This window comes from Ptychodera flava, chromosome 18 (genome assembly GCF_041260155.1).
Source record: "Ptychodera flava strain L36383 chromosome 18, AS_Pfla_20210202, whole genome shotgun sequence".
Taxonomy (NCBI): Eukaryota; Metazoa; Hemichordata; class Enteropneusta; family Ptychoderidae; genus Ptychodera; species Ptychodera flava.
Window position 1 is genome coordinate 29,857,668 of NC_091945.1, and position 15,046 is coordinate 29,872,713.

Here is a 15,046-nt window from a genome sequence, read left to right on the forward strand (position 1 = left end):
GGTATCAATCAAAACGTTGCAAACAGGTTTATTTTGTGGGCAAGTCCACCATCCTGCCAACTTGTCAATCAAAATGTTAACAAAACGCTGTATTTCGCATACTCGTGTCAGGCCAGGTCAACATTGATTTTCGAAACACGATACAGTCTTGGCCAGTCTTGGTGTCCTAATCATGGCAAAAGACGACTCTCTTTATACCTCCATGCGTAAACAAATGCATTTCTAGTTAGCCACTGTGACGCTAACCAGAGATTTCCTTTCTTGTTCAACGAATTTCAGGCTGGAACAACGGTCCCTCCACAAACGTACATGTGACTGAAGGGCCCACCATCGCATAACGGTGATAAAAGCCTGTCGATTCGATGCATTGTGCAGGATCAGGACTCTGCCTCAGCCGATTTTCAGTGCAGTGGCGTTCCAACGCATAGGGCGAAATCAGCACGTGTTGCAATAATAAGCCACTAAAATTAGAAATGTCATATGGACATTCCCATAGAAGAAAGTGAATTTTCCCCCACTCCAGTCATGCCGCATATCAGATCTCGGGAAATACTGTTGTTGCAATTCAAACTGGATTAAGTTAACAAAGATAAAGTGCGTATCGTTGACGTCAGTTATCACGGTAATTACAGGGGAATGTTGATAACAACCCCAAGCGGTCTTCTTTATTATTTTTTTTATTTTATTTTATTAATAATGACTTCCAAAGCCGAGGCCATTTATGGAAGACTGTTAGTAAAAATACAGATACAGAGTTAAAGCATGAAGACAAGACGAACAAACTTTAACAAATACTGAGAAAACAATGTTTTAAAACATTTTTAAACCATTTAAATTTACAGAAAAAGGATCAATGTCATTGTATTCGTTTAAAAGCAAATTAAATTGTCTCGGAATTCTACTAAAAAGAGAGTCACGAACACAATTAACTCTACCAAATGGCACATGAAACAAAGTAGTACGCCGAGTTGAAAACCTTGGTACATGAAGACTAAAAAATGAAGCTAAAGCATTAACATTAAACTTTGCATTTATGCATTTGTATAAAAATATATAATCAAAAATAGTCCTCCTTGATTTTAATGACTGTAAATTGTAAATATTGCACAACGAATCAATGTCATCACTGTAAAAACAGTAATTCTTTTATGAAGAAATGTTAAAAATTTATGCTGTACTCTTTCAATTCTATCAGACTGGTGTTTACTAATACTGTTCCAAATAACAGAAGCATATTCAAGCTTAGACCTTACCAAGGTAAGTACAATAATTTTAATGAATGCTGCTCTCTTCCCTTTCAGTCCATTGCACGCTATGAAATATGGCACGTTATGGAATACGATTTTCAGTATCTCTGGTTTGTGAGGCCGGAAATATTTCTACTCTATTTTTGTCTCGAGTAGACTATTTTGTGTTCTAAATTTTAGCATGGCTGGTAAGATTAGTGCTTGTGACAGAAAATCCATGGCTTTAAAACATATTACGATGCATGAAGATTAAATAAATGTAGGAAAAGTGGGTGCATATCTGATGTTCCTCATGACGCCGCATAGGCTGTGCTTGCGGCTTTTATTTCTCCATTCCAAAACAATTTTTTTGAGGGAGAGGCAACTCATATTTACAAAATTAAATTTTTCTTATTTTAGCACATGATATTGTACTGGAATTTCAAATTTTAAGTGAAACTTTAAACATCAAATTTTGTTAAGGATAAAATGGCGAGATCCTTGACTTTTAGCAACAACCGTAATCCGAGACCTTCAAACTCTAGGGTCTATGATCCAAGGCACCAAATATTGCATGTGATTGAGAAGAAACCAGCATGCAGTCCGGTTACATTCAGTCTCTAAAGACTTTATTCCATCTAATTAATTTCAATCCCCGACTTTTGTAAGTTTGGCGTAACAAAGGTAGTGTTGAGATGGGTATTGTGGTGTTGCCTGAATATACTCTGGGCATGTATAAACTAACGCAATTCCTAGATTCCGTATACTCTTTTTAATTAGGCCCTCCCTCCCTCCCTCCCTATAATTTCTCACGAGTCCCTGGCACGCGGTGCGTGGCACGCGGCACGTGGCACGTGAATTAGGCTTACCCGTTACTGTACCTCGATCACACAATTAATATAGTGTTCTCTCTTAATTTAGAGATGTCTTTTGGAGCACTGCGCATGCGCAGATTCACATTTGCATAAGCGACCCGTTCAACACGAAAATGGATTTTTCTCAGGGTGTGTAAAGGCGATGGAGAGACATATTCGGGTCAAGCTTGAAAGCAGAAATAGTTGGACTTTCAGTTAAGGGACTGGTCAGTTCTTTGGCCCGGGGGGGGGGGGGGGGGGGGGCTGGTGGATTATTTTTGCCGACGCAAAAAGTGGCTGACCCCCCATTCCAATTTTCAAAAACAGGCTGACCCCCGCTATTCCAGCTTTCGAAACAGGATGACCCCCCCCTGCACGCGACAATGGTAAAAACAAAAGGTGGATAATTCAGTGTATGTGTATATATATATATATATATATATATATATATATATATATATATTATATATATATAATATATATATATATATATATATATATATATATAATTATATTTAAATATATTTTCTGTAATGTACAGACCACTGAGACAAGGTGTGTAGTGGTCTTTAAACAATAAATTATTATTATTAAACATTCAGTCATTCTGTGTTTTAATGAAATTGTTGTCATGTCAGTTGTACAATAGGAACTTAAAAGTGTCAATTCTAAAGTTTGAATACAGTATTTTGAATGAGCTGTGAATGTACTGCACTCTTTTTATACTAAAGCAGATGTCCAGAACTGTTATAAGAAAATTGTGATTGTGAAATAAGTGCATGTTGCTTGCTAATACTGAATTCTTATAGAGGAAACGAAAAATATCAGGAACTTGTCATGCTTTTCATATAAACTGCAGATTTCATAACGATCAGTACACTTTGCAAAACAGACTTTCAATTTACAGACATCAAGATATATCTGACATAATATATCTGATATATTAATTTACTGCGCCCGAAGGGCGCGCCGAAAAATATTAAACATCAAGATATCTCTAATATATATACATATCTGATATATGAAAGGCTGAAGGGCATGCTGAAAAATATTGTTTGATATTTTAAAGAAATGCGCCCAGAGGGCGTGCAGAAAAATTTTAAACATACAAGTATGTCAGATATATATTTAAAAACTACCTACTGTTGATTGACCAATCAGAGTGCTCAATTCAGGGTGTTTTATTTACTCATAAAGCCTTGGTCACCAAATTCCAGAAACGAATGACAGCGCCGTAGTAAAGTACTGTCCAATCAAAAGTGAACATGTCATATTCTGTAGACATCTGGTACATTTTAATATTCAAATTTGGTAACACAGCGGAAACCAGCTGCATCACAAAATCTGCTGTGCCCTAGGGCATTTATATAATATGCCCTAGGGCATTTATAGGATGTTCCATTACATTGGAAGGCTATTTCACAAATAAAAGTTTTAATTCATATCCAAAACATGTTACATTGACAAAGGGGACGGTTGACGTAAACACATTGAAAACGAAAATATATCAGTTAGGGGCGATAGTTTTTAAGTCGGATAAAACCCTCGTACTCGGGCTCTTCTGGTATATAAAGTCCAACCCTACGATAAAATGTCTCGGCCTGCGGCCTCGACATTTTATCGTTGGGTTGGACTTATATACCAGAAGAGCCCTCGTACTCGGGCTTTATCCTATACATATGTCTGATATATTAAAGTTTTGCACTAGGGCGGGGCTCCGAAAAATGTCTTATTATTGTTAAAGTTATGCGCCCGAAGGGCACGCCGAAAAAAGCAACTGAATGATGAAATTTGTGGCTGGCACAATGCATTTTTCGCAAGTATGAGCCATGTCGAAATTAAAAAAAACACTGATCCCCCCTATTGGGCATTTCAAAAACATGGTGAACCCCTACCACCAAAGTCCAAAAAACAGGGTGACACCCCCCCATGAATCCACCCCCCCCGCCAAAGAAACTGACCAGTCCCTAACGTCATGGCTACCAGCGAGGGTGGAAAGTTCGGATTTCCGGTAGATTTTATGCAATACTTTCAGTGGTCCTCTCAGGGTTCCGCCATGTTCACTGTCAGAATATCCATGATTTCATTCAGCTATATTCAAATCCATCGTACAGTGGCGAAGTCTAAGTCTGGGCAGCGGGCTCTGCATCGCAGGGTACTGGCGTTATGTGGCCTCAACGCCGGTAACACACACAGCCCTGCCACGCAGGCTTTGCATCGTGCTCCCAGGAAAGTTAAAAATGAAGCGCTGGTCCACAAATTTATCATGGGATCACTGTAAAGAGTTATATTTACCGTTGATTGCTGATCTATTGTAACTGTGGACCTGATTCGGCAAGTTTACCGTATACAGCAGAAGCTTATCCGAAGGAGTTAACACACGGTGTAGACAGTCAGGCAGAAAACTTAGCGCCATCCGCGTGATCGGAGCTAGCTCTGACCTCTGACATTTAGGTATGATCAACTTCCTGCTCTACGCACGAGCAACAAGTCATTGACAATGACATAGTCCCCACTTGTAATAGGAGTATTAGTCTTGATGGGGCAGGGAAATGTGGTCATTAAAAAGTATCACTGGAGTGTATATGTTGAGATCTATGGGCACATAGATCTATGTCGTTGTTCCCAATTTTAAACACATGAGGCATGTCTAAGTTATGGTTCTCAATCAGGAAAAAAAATTAGACCTCTAGCTGTATTCCCCAGCCATGAGAGACATATGCGCATGATAAATGAGGTACAAGATGTGACATCTTAAGGCCTAATATCCTATCAAAATTGGAGGGTATAGAACTTGTGGTTACTGAGTTATGCATATATATGTATAATCAAGGTCAAAGGTCATCGAGGTCACGTGACATTTTGAAAAAAAAATTGTATTGCTAATTAATCCCTATATGCCAAAAATCAGACCTCTAGCTCTATTCGCTTGCCCAGAATTAGATATGTGCATAATTAATGAGGTAAAGCGTGTGTTGTCATAAGGTCTCCCATCCTACTAAATATAAAGGACATAGCACTTGTGGTTACTTATTTATTGACATAAACGTATATTTTAGGTAAAAGGTCATCGAGGTCACATGACATTTTGTCAAAAAATTTCTATCCTATAGTTATCCCTATATACCAAAAATCAGACATCCAGCTCTATTGGCTCGCTCAAAATTAGATATGTGCATAATTAATGAGGTACAATATGTGGCGTCATAAGGTGTCCCATCATACCATACATGAAGGGTGTAGCAATTGTGGTTACTGAGTTATGGACAAATATGTATATTTGAGGTCAAAGGTCACCAAGGTAACGTGACATTTTGTCAAAAAAATTGTATTGCTAAGTTATCCCTATATACCAAAAATCAGACCTCTAGCTCTATTGGCTCGCTCAAAATTAGATATGCGCATAATTAATGAGGTACAATATGTGGCGTCATAAGGTGTCCCATCATACCAAATATGAAGGGTGTACCACTTGTGGTTACTGAGTAATGGCCAAATATGTATATTTCAGGTCAAAGGTCACCAAGGTCACGTGACATTTTGTCAAAAAAATTGTATTGCTAAGTTATCCCTATATACCAAAAATCAGTCCTCTAGCTCTATTGGCTCGCTCAAAATCAGATATGTGCATAATTAATGAGGTACAATATGTGGCTTTATAAGGTGCCCATCATACCATACATGAAGGGTGTAGCACTTGTGGTTACCGAGTTATGGACAAATATGTATATGAGGTCAAAGGTCATCAAGGTCACGTGACATGTCAAAATATCTGAGATATCTGCGTGAACTGATGGACGAACGGATGGACAGAAGGACGGACATGACCCAATCAACCCCTGGACTTCACCCCTTGGGACTAAAAACTGTGTCACTGCATCCTTTTTGCAATAAGAATACGATGAGAAACTAAATTTTTATTTTTCTTGGCCTTATACATGGGAGTCTATGGAGGTGTAAACTAAAAGGTCCTCTAACACGGCCAATTTGATCGCATTGTGAAACAAATAGACGTGCATCTGTATGGGGTAGGGTACTATCCTTGTGCAAAGTTTGAAAGAAATTGACCAGGGCGTGTCTGAGATATCTGGGTGAACAGACGGACGCAAGCACGCACAGACGCACGGACGGACGCACGGAGGCACTCACGGACATGACCAAACCTATAAGTCCCCCCGGCAGTGTCCGTGGGGACTAACAAAGGGTCAACGGGTCAAAACATTAGTGCGAGTGCGCATAATATATCTCTAAATTAAGAGAGAACGCAAACTGCTAATGATAACAACACGGACTCCTTATCGCGCCTGCACGAAATTAAACACTACTTCAGAGCTTTAGACACCCTGCAAACTCGCAAGACACACCCCTTACAGGAATGGCAATACCATATTCTGTTTCCAAGCACTCCTTTAATTGCTCCAGGACGTTTGCAGTAAGACCTTAACAAACCAATTAACAAGCATGGACTCACTTAGCGACAATGATGCTACTTCTAGGGCGCCGGAGGGCTAGCGTCTACCACTAGTGTTGGGGGCTTTTGGCGGAAATCGGCTCATTGCCATCATTGGAATAAAGTTGTTGACCTTGACCCCTAACACTTTTGTCTGTCTGACATGTTGTCAGTATAGCATAATTTAATTACCTACAAGTCCTATATTTTACTCTCCAATCTGTGTACAGACTTTCCAACTTGCTAATCTGCAGATTAATTTATTAAGTCAACACCACAGCTGTCCCACACGAAGTTAAATAAGACAAGGCGTGAAGATCACAGACATAGTGTTACAAAAAAACGCAAATCTAAACAGATATAGAACTCAATCGAAATTTAACGACTACCAAAGCATTAATACACTGATGAACTACTATTGCACAAAGAAGCAAACGCTCCCTCACCCAAACGACTGATATTTTCCCCTGTTAAGATAAAAGGGAAAAACACTTGTCTACTTAATATTTCCTATCAAAGTGACAACTTCAACAGTATTCAATAATGGAATGACAGTCACCCTTCCATTTTTATTAAATGCCAAATGATATTAGTTGGACAATTTTTAAAGTAAAAGTCATAGCAAAAGTCTTCATCATGCATGACATATTGCCTTATGGATGTGTTTGAGAGCTGTTGAGCCCTTTTATTTCATAATTTAGGCATATATTATCAATTGCAGTTGCCCTTTTGCAGTAATTTACGCACGACTGGTTATAATTATAGACTGACAGTTGTAAGCAGTAATGTTTAGGTTAGTTTGTTGATATTGAGATTATTAACATTGATTTTGGGATTGGGAAGCGGATATTTGACCGTTCAATGGAAAATTACATATATATTACCTATTTACAGAAAACGTGCATATTTAGCAGTAATAATTAATTAGCATTTCAAAAAAATATTACGCTAAATATGCTAATTATCCCCAGAGAGTTCTCATATTCATTGTAAAATGCCTAAGTGCACCTTTTGTAACATCATTATAACAAACACCTTGCTTCAAGTGAATAATACATCTCTCCTTCAAAATATCAGGGGTAAGGATGTTATGTCATGCAAGTTTCGTGATCTCATCAATGATTTGTATCTTGTAATCATTCATTGCTTATGCATGGATCACATGGGGACTGTAAATTTGCAAAATCTCATGACAACAGGCTAATGCTGGACTGCCCAATGTACAAAAGGCTGGAGTTTCAATTTGAAATTGGGAAGGAAAATTTACAAAAAAAAGAACTTGAAAATTTTCACTCGGATTATTTAACTTTCGTAGTTTCTAATTGCAGACTGTTTTATACTAGAGATTAATCACCAATCTCAACTTTTTATCCTTAACATACCCACTATGAAGTATATTTCCTGTTCTAGGGGGCCAAATATGACACAATATAAAGATATTAATTATCTTGTGTTCATTAAAATACTAAAGGAAGCAACAATAGGAAAATACCATTGCATTTTCTGCACATAATAAATATTTCATATTGCAGAACACAAAACATATACACTTACCCACTCACAGAGAGTATTTCGAGTTTCAGGACGTCATCTTTGATATCATACGAACCAGGATTGGTTATATTCTGCCATTCATCATTGTCAGCTTCATCTTTAAGTATGCACACTGCAGTATCGGCGTTAGGAATATTTTGTGGTAGTGGGATAGTTAGCACTACTTTTTTCTTGAACTTCAGGTTTCCTGGCTTCTCTCTATTCAAATAAACGACGTATCTGAAAGATACATCAAAGACTTCTCCACCAGTTGGGATGGCAGTATAGACTGTGTTGTAACTGCATTCATGAACCTAAAACGCATTGATAGAATTATGTTTGAATGATTATTATTGTAATCATCAACCGTAATTAATAAGACATAAAACATGAAAACACGTCTAGTAATCAAATAAAGTCCATGCAAAACGTCACAATTCTGTTAGATTTCTTTTAAAATTTCAATACCTCGTCAGATATAAAGATATTTCTTCAACATATTTTTGTAAGCGATATCACTAGAGATGGGGCACCCTGATTTCCGACTTTAGCGATATTGACTTAAACTTGCAGAATAACGTCTTTGTAGGGAATTCCAACAAAATTAATTCAAATTACAATAAAATTAAAAATACCGTCAATGACGCTGTACCTTCTCTAATGTGTGGCCAGGTCAGGTAATTGGTTGTTGGAATGGAGTTGTTGGCAAATGGTTGATGATGTAGGGGCATGAGGTGGGATATGGACCCAAAGAACCCAAAAGATGATTAAATACATCAATCAAAAAAAATTCAAAGCTACAGTATAAACTGCCTAAAGATAGTTCAATGTGGAAAAAGTTAAATAATTCAGAAATAAGAATTAAGGCCAAAACAAAATTGATTTGTTTCTGGTCAGCGCGCGCATCACTTCAAAGTGTGCGCGTCAACTCTTTTTTTCCCTGTTTTTCATTTGCCCCTATGGGAAAAATGTATCAAATTCGACCAAAATATAAAAAAACATTGAAAAAAATTCGCGTCGCCGCATCATTTTTGCCACATGTCAATGACCAGAAACAAACCTATTATTTTTTTTGGCCAACAGTCCAAAATAGTAATGATGCACTTCCCTGCTGACCTGAGTGCATGTGAAATACACAACCTGGCATCTGTAAATAAAATGTATACCTCGCAAGTGAACATTTTAAGTAACTTTTAACTGTTTTTAATGGAATTTCCAAAGAGTCCTATGGAAATGATGAAAAACGCTTATCTGGTCTTGTGTTTGTAAAACCTCATGGCTGATAATTGTCATACTATTGAATTAGAATTAAAAGTGAAGAAATTACTGTTTTAATAGGCATATTTTCCTTGAAATACATGACCCTGTAAAGAATATATGCTAAAAGTGTTTAAAAGTAAATTTCTTTTTTAAAAAATAATTCAATATGTGACCAAAGGATTTTTATTCTTTGAGTTTACAAATTCAAACATTGCAATTTGTTCAATCATCTTGTGCAATGCAAAATTTATAAAATGACTGAAAAATAATAAAAAATTGGCAGAATTACAGTCTTTGTGAAGTAAAATTATGGGTTGACATCACGATAACTGTTAATCTGTTTGAAGTACTAATATACTATAATTTGAAAAAGAAAAGTTCATGCAGAAACGGTAACATATATTGTCAGCAATGTAGTGTTAATTTTGCATTAACATCAAAATATGCCTTTCCAGATACCAAATATATAGGGCGAAATATTAAAATCCGCCATGTTCAGCAAAATCCACACAACAGCATTGATCCTTTTCTAATTTGATTTGATTTGATTTGCTTATGTTATCCTTGTATGACAGTCAGTACAATATGGAACTTGAACACGACACAGTGAATAAGTATGCTGTCAATGGAATGGTGTGGCTGCATCCACATGCAGCAATAGGAGTGCCTTTGTCTCTCACCCCTCATTTCCAACCTGTCCCATCCCTGAAAAAATAGTTTGGTCTTATATTTATAATGTTAATAATTTCTGTATTGTTAAATGTGCACATCTCAAAAACTTTTGGTCATAAACATTTTCATTGTTTTTTATGGCTGACCAGTCAGTTAACCTGTTTATTTTGAATATTTGCGCATTTTTCCTCAGTATTTGACATTTTCAGAATACCTTCTTATTCAATTTGTCATTTTGTAAAAGTTAAAATGCTCCTCTGTGTGGTCAAGCTTTCCACATACAAGCATCAAATGTGGTACTTCACGTAGGAAGGTCTGCCTCTAGAGGGCGGGCATCATGAATGGTGTTTGTTAGTTGTTTCCTCCACATATTAAAACTTCTGATTGTACTGTAAACATTGAACATGTTGGACGTCTGATTTTCCTGTCTAAAACTTTCACTCATTTTCGTTCATATGACTCTGAAACTCCAAACGATCGGGAAGAAAGAGTTATCTTGAAATATTGAGGTACTCACCGATATTTTGCAAAATTAAATGAGAAAAAATGCTACGAAAATGCCGACAGGCTTACACAATGACCGTTTTCAGACTCAGAGGCATGCATATCATAAATCTGCAGGTTATGCAACAGGCCCAGATCACGTGAGGCCATGAGGGGATATCCACGCAACTCAGTACCAAACACTAGCGCACATAGAGTGAGCAAACACAAAGTGAGTACCCCTAACGTCAGCTCAGTAGTCTGTAATAGATTGTAGTCAACTAAGATACCTTGGAGAAAGGCTTAACACTGTGGCTATGCCGCTAAGTCCCTTGATTTTTGTCACAGCTCAAAATCGTTTTCCTACATCTCAACCTGAACCCCCGGGCCTGAACCATGAACACCCCCACCAGTTTATGATATGACCCATCACAATGACCTGACATCAACGGATCTTGACAGACGGAAGTAGAAGTTGACAACAGCATACTGGTTTTCAAATACCTTCTCCGTCTATAAATAGACAAGAGAAGGTATAGCACACAGAGTGAGCAAACATAAAGTGAGTACCCTTAGCTAACATCAGCTCAGTAGTCTGTAATAGATCGTAGTCAACTAAGAAACCTTGGAGAAAGGCTTAACACTGTGGCTATGATGCTAAAAGTCGATCCCTTGATTTTTGTCACAGCTCAAAATCGTTCTCCTACACCTCAACCTGAACCATGAACACCCCCACCAGTTTATGATATGACCCATCACAATGGCATGACGTCAACGGATCTTGACAGACGTAAGTAGAAGTTGACAGACGGAAGTAGAAGTTGACACCAGCATACTGGTTTTCAAATCTAATACCTTCTCTGTCTTTAAATAGACACGAGAAGGTAATAAAAACAAAATGTGGATGTACATTTTACACAGCCTATATTACAATGAACAAGTTACAAAGCTAAACTGACTAGCACAACTAATACTATATTCACCTTGCATTGCTTTCGTAGAGCTAGAGATGCCGTATACAAACTGTGCACGCGCTAATAAGCGAGGTTGATTTTGACCCAATAATCTGTTGGGCCTCGTAAATTACGTGAAGGGCCGAGTTTATTTTGCACAAGAAAAATTATTCACATTACCTTAGTAATTTAGCTGATATTTACATATAACGTTGTATTTATAAAACATCCTTCAAATTGTAAAAATAGGCTATTGACTGCGTTAAGGCATAAGAGAATGTACACAAAGCAACGGCATGAATATTGACAGTGATCAACGTTCTCCAACCGACGTCATGCTAAAGATTTGTATCTTTGTTGCCAAGGGCGTTGCTAGGATCTTCATCAGAACTAGGGGTGTATTTTTGAAAACTTTCAATATAATTTTTTTTGACTATTTTATTTGTCAAATCAAACAAGCGAAAAGAATTTCAGTCTCACTCTTAACAAGACCTTAAACTACATGACCCGTGACTTCGCACACAGAACAATTACTGTCCTTCTACATACCTCTAATGTAACTTTCTGCTGACAATGCACTGCATCTTCAGGGACTTCAAGTGTAACTCGTTCATCTTTTGTAGATTTAAGTTTTGCGCCCTTCGTGCCAACGACAAATGTATCCTTATAAGGCTCAGAAATTGTTGTGACCCAGCAAAAGTGCGATACTTCCACTCTAATGTTCTTTGCATCCTGATTCTGAAATACAGAGGAATGTTAACTTGACCACAATAAACTTGAGACACGCAAATATACACACACCTATGACTATTTATTGGATGGCTGAACACGTCATTATACTTCATATAACTTAAAATGCAGACATTTTTTCCTATTCAAGTGGACAATTGAAAAAGACAATGCTACTTCTTTTCACATATAAATGCTTATAAATTTTTCAACAAGCATATATAATATTCCTTTGCTAAATTTAAATAAAACATTTAGATATTATTCCCTAATATTTTTCTTCGTTCAGTGAAGGAAAATACGAGTGACGTAATGACCGTGTCACCACGAGTCGAAGACGAGTGGTGACACGGTCATTTACGTCACGAGTATTTTCCGAGCTGACCGAAGAAAAATATTAGGGAATAATATACTTATCACATGCACAAGCCAAGAATTTGTTATTTTTTGCAAAATAAAATAAGTTTTCCATGACGATTCCGCGTTTAAACTTTTGAACTACTTTAGAATAATATCAGTACGCCGTGCAGAAGTTGTCAATCATTTCCAGTCGTCCGTGACGTGCGTCCGCGTTCACGTTCGTTCGTGAATCACAGCAGTTCTATATGGGAAGTTAGGTCTGAGGAAAGAATTAACAAACATACATAATACGACAGCGCCCTCTTGCGGTAGAAGTAAGAAGCAGCCCAGCTCAATGCACTGTCCTATGTGTTTGATTTCACTGATTATTTCCTTTGAAACAAATTTTTTGGTTTTCAAAAGCACTTAGTTACAATTCTGTTTCTATTGAATAAAATAAAGGAAGGGTTTGAAATATTACCAACTGTGCAACAGATGACATTCACATCACACCATAGGGGCCCTCAAGCTCAAATGATAATGATGATGGTGATGATGATTATGATTAAATATTTAAAAAATAGGGATTAAAAATATATTTAGACTCAGTAAATTTGTCATTGTTTTTATAATTATTATTATTATTATTGTTGTTGATATTATTTGCAGAAAAGAATAAAGTGTTCCCTGGAAAATTCAATACAGCCTAACTATACACTGCGCTGTAAAATTCAATACAGATAGGCTGTATTTAATTTTACAACGCATACCGGTACTTTGTTCTTTTCTGCAAATACTATCAACAACAACAACAACAACAACAACAATAACAATAACAGCGACAAATTTACTGAGTCCAAATATATTTTGAATTTTCTTTCTTTTTTCAATATTTAATCATCATCATCATCATCACTTCATCATCATCACCGTCATCATCATCATCATCGGAGCCTTAGGCCCCTTTGATCATACATGCTTTTATATAACACCATTGCAGGATTTACTCTTTTACATAATATTTTTTATTGCTATACATTATATTTACACAATCTTACATGTACAGATGTAGCTTTCTCTTTTTAAATCCGCCTTTGTTTTTTATTTACACCAATTCTAGTAAGATGGGTGTTTATATGGTTGTCATTCATCACACACTGATACAGTCTCACTTCATCTGGAATTGAACAATAATTTGTATATGCGATGTTGATTTTATGGTGAATGGCTTCCAAACCACTTTCGCCCAAAACACCCAAACCCACTTTTGTTGACTTAATTTGATCAAGTGCATGACACTCAAAATGTCTCTTCCACTCAATGTTCGCTCTCCACATTTTACATGTCCATTTGCCCGCAACTGTAGGTGTCTGTTCAGTGTCCGTTTACAGTTTTCACACAATTTCACTGGGTGAACAGTGTTCTCATCGGCAGAAATATCGATACTAGAAACATCGTTTGATATCATTTGGAAATAACTTACAGTTGTATGACGTACCAAGCAGTTTTGCAGCACATACTCGACAATGTTTCCCAACAACAGCGATATGGTAGCTCAAGCTACTCGCCATGATTTACCGGCGAACATTCAATTTTGGCGCCACTACTGTAGACAAACCTTGCAAACATAGCAGTTGTAATGGCATGGAAGGTTAAAGTTCGAACACTTGCGACACAAATCTACAGGGTGCGACGGCAAATGAGCATCAAATCCCAGAACACAAGACATTAATGTACCCTCGGAATTATTTTCACAACAATTTAATTTGCCTTTCCTCAAAAAAATACAACATTCAAAACAGTAAATACGCTAAATAAACTTACAAATCATGTCGACATGTTGTGTAACACGCTCCGGTACGCTTCGACATCGAGATCGCCACTCGTGCGTAGACGCCACTGCATGTACCCCGCCATGACTTTACAGCCTCTTCCGAAGATTTACGAAGCTTTCCGATTGAAACTAAATTAATTCCGGTGCCTTATATGGTATTTTCCGTCAGAAAAAGAGTCGATGATGTCATTCTACAATAACGACGTGTCTGGCATGTTCGTTATTTATTTACTCGTAAAGCGCCCTCAATGACCAGAAAACAGTCGTGTGTACGCTATTTATTTACTCAGACCAAACTTCCCATATACGCTGATATGAACAACTGTGGCCCCTCATAGACATGTGGAGCAAATGACAGCTCTCGGTCTACACGTACGGTAGGCTACCTTCCGCAAAGTTTACTCTATTTCAAAGATAGCATAGTCCTAGAAATTTTATCACAGAAGAAGATACGCTATTTTTCGGGAACAAATATCGACTGAATCTCGACGGCGTGAACACTGTAAACATCGCGCCTGACCCTGTTTGCAATGCATACGGAACCAAAGGAATACGCGACCAGCTTCGAGTTCGTTGTTTCCACAAATTATTCACGTAATTCTTTCGGAATATACAGGCGGTACACTCTTGTGTTTACATTGTTCGAATTAGTATTGCCGTAGTCTGTGAAAATATCGATTTCATTACATGACTTTTGATCGTGGGAGAAACAT

General features: G+C 37.3%; 2 protein-coding genes across 3 annotated transcripts in view; one reads left to right on the forward strand and one right to left on the reverse strand.

Moving 5' to 3' along the window:
• The window catches only part of LOC139117343 (alkylglycerol monooxygenase-like), a 307,539-nt gene that overhangs the window by 37,176 nt on the left and 255,317 nt on the right, over positions 1-15,046 (forward strand). The gene's annotated exons all lie outside the window — the stretch shown is intronic.
• Positions 1-15,046, reverse strand: part of LOC139117342 (uncharacterized) — a 136,659-nt gene that overhangs the window by 10,663 nt on the left and 110,950 nt on the right. The window contains exons 6-7 of the mRNA XM_070680362.1: positions 11,981-12,169; positions 8,085-8,377 (exon numbers count right to left, since the gene is read on the reverse strand). Of these exons, the coding sequence (XP_070536463.1) occupies positions 8,085-8,377; positions 11,981-12,169 (482 nt within the window). The remainder of the gene's footprint in view (positions 1-8,084; positions 8,378-11,980; positions 12,170-15,046) is intronic.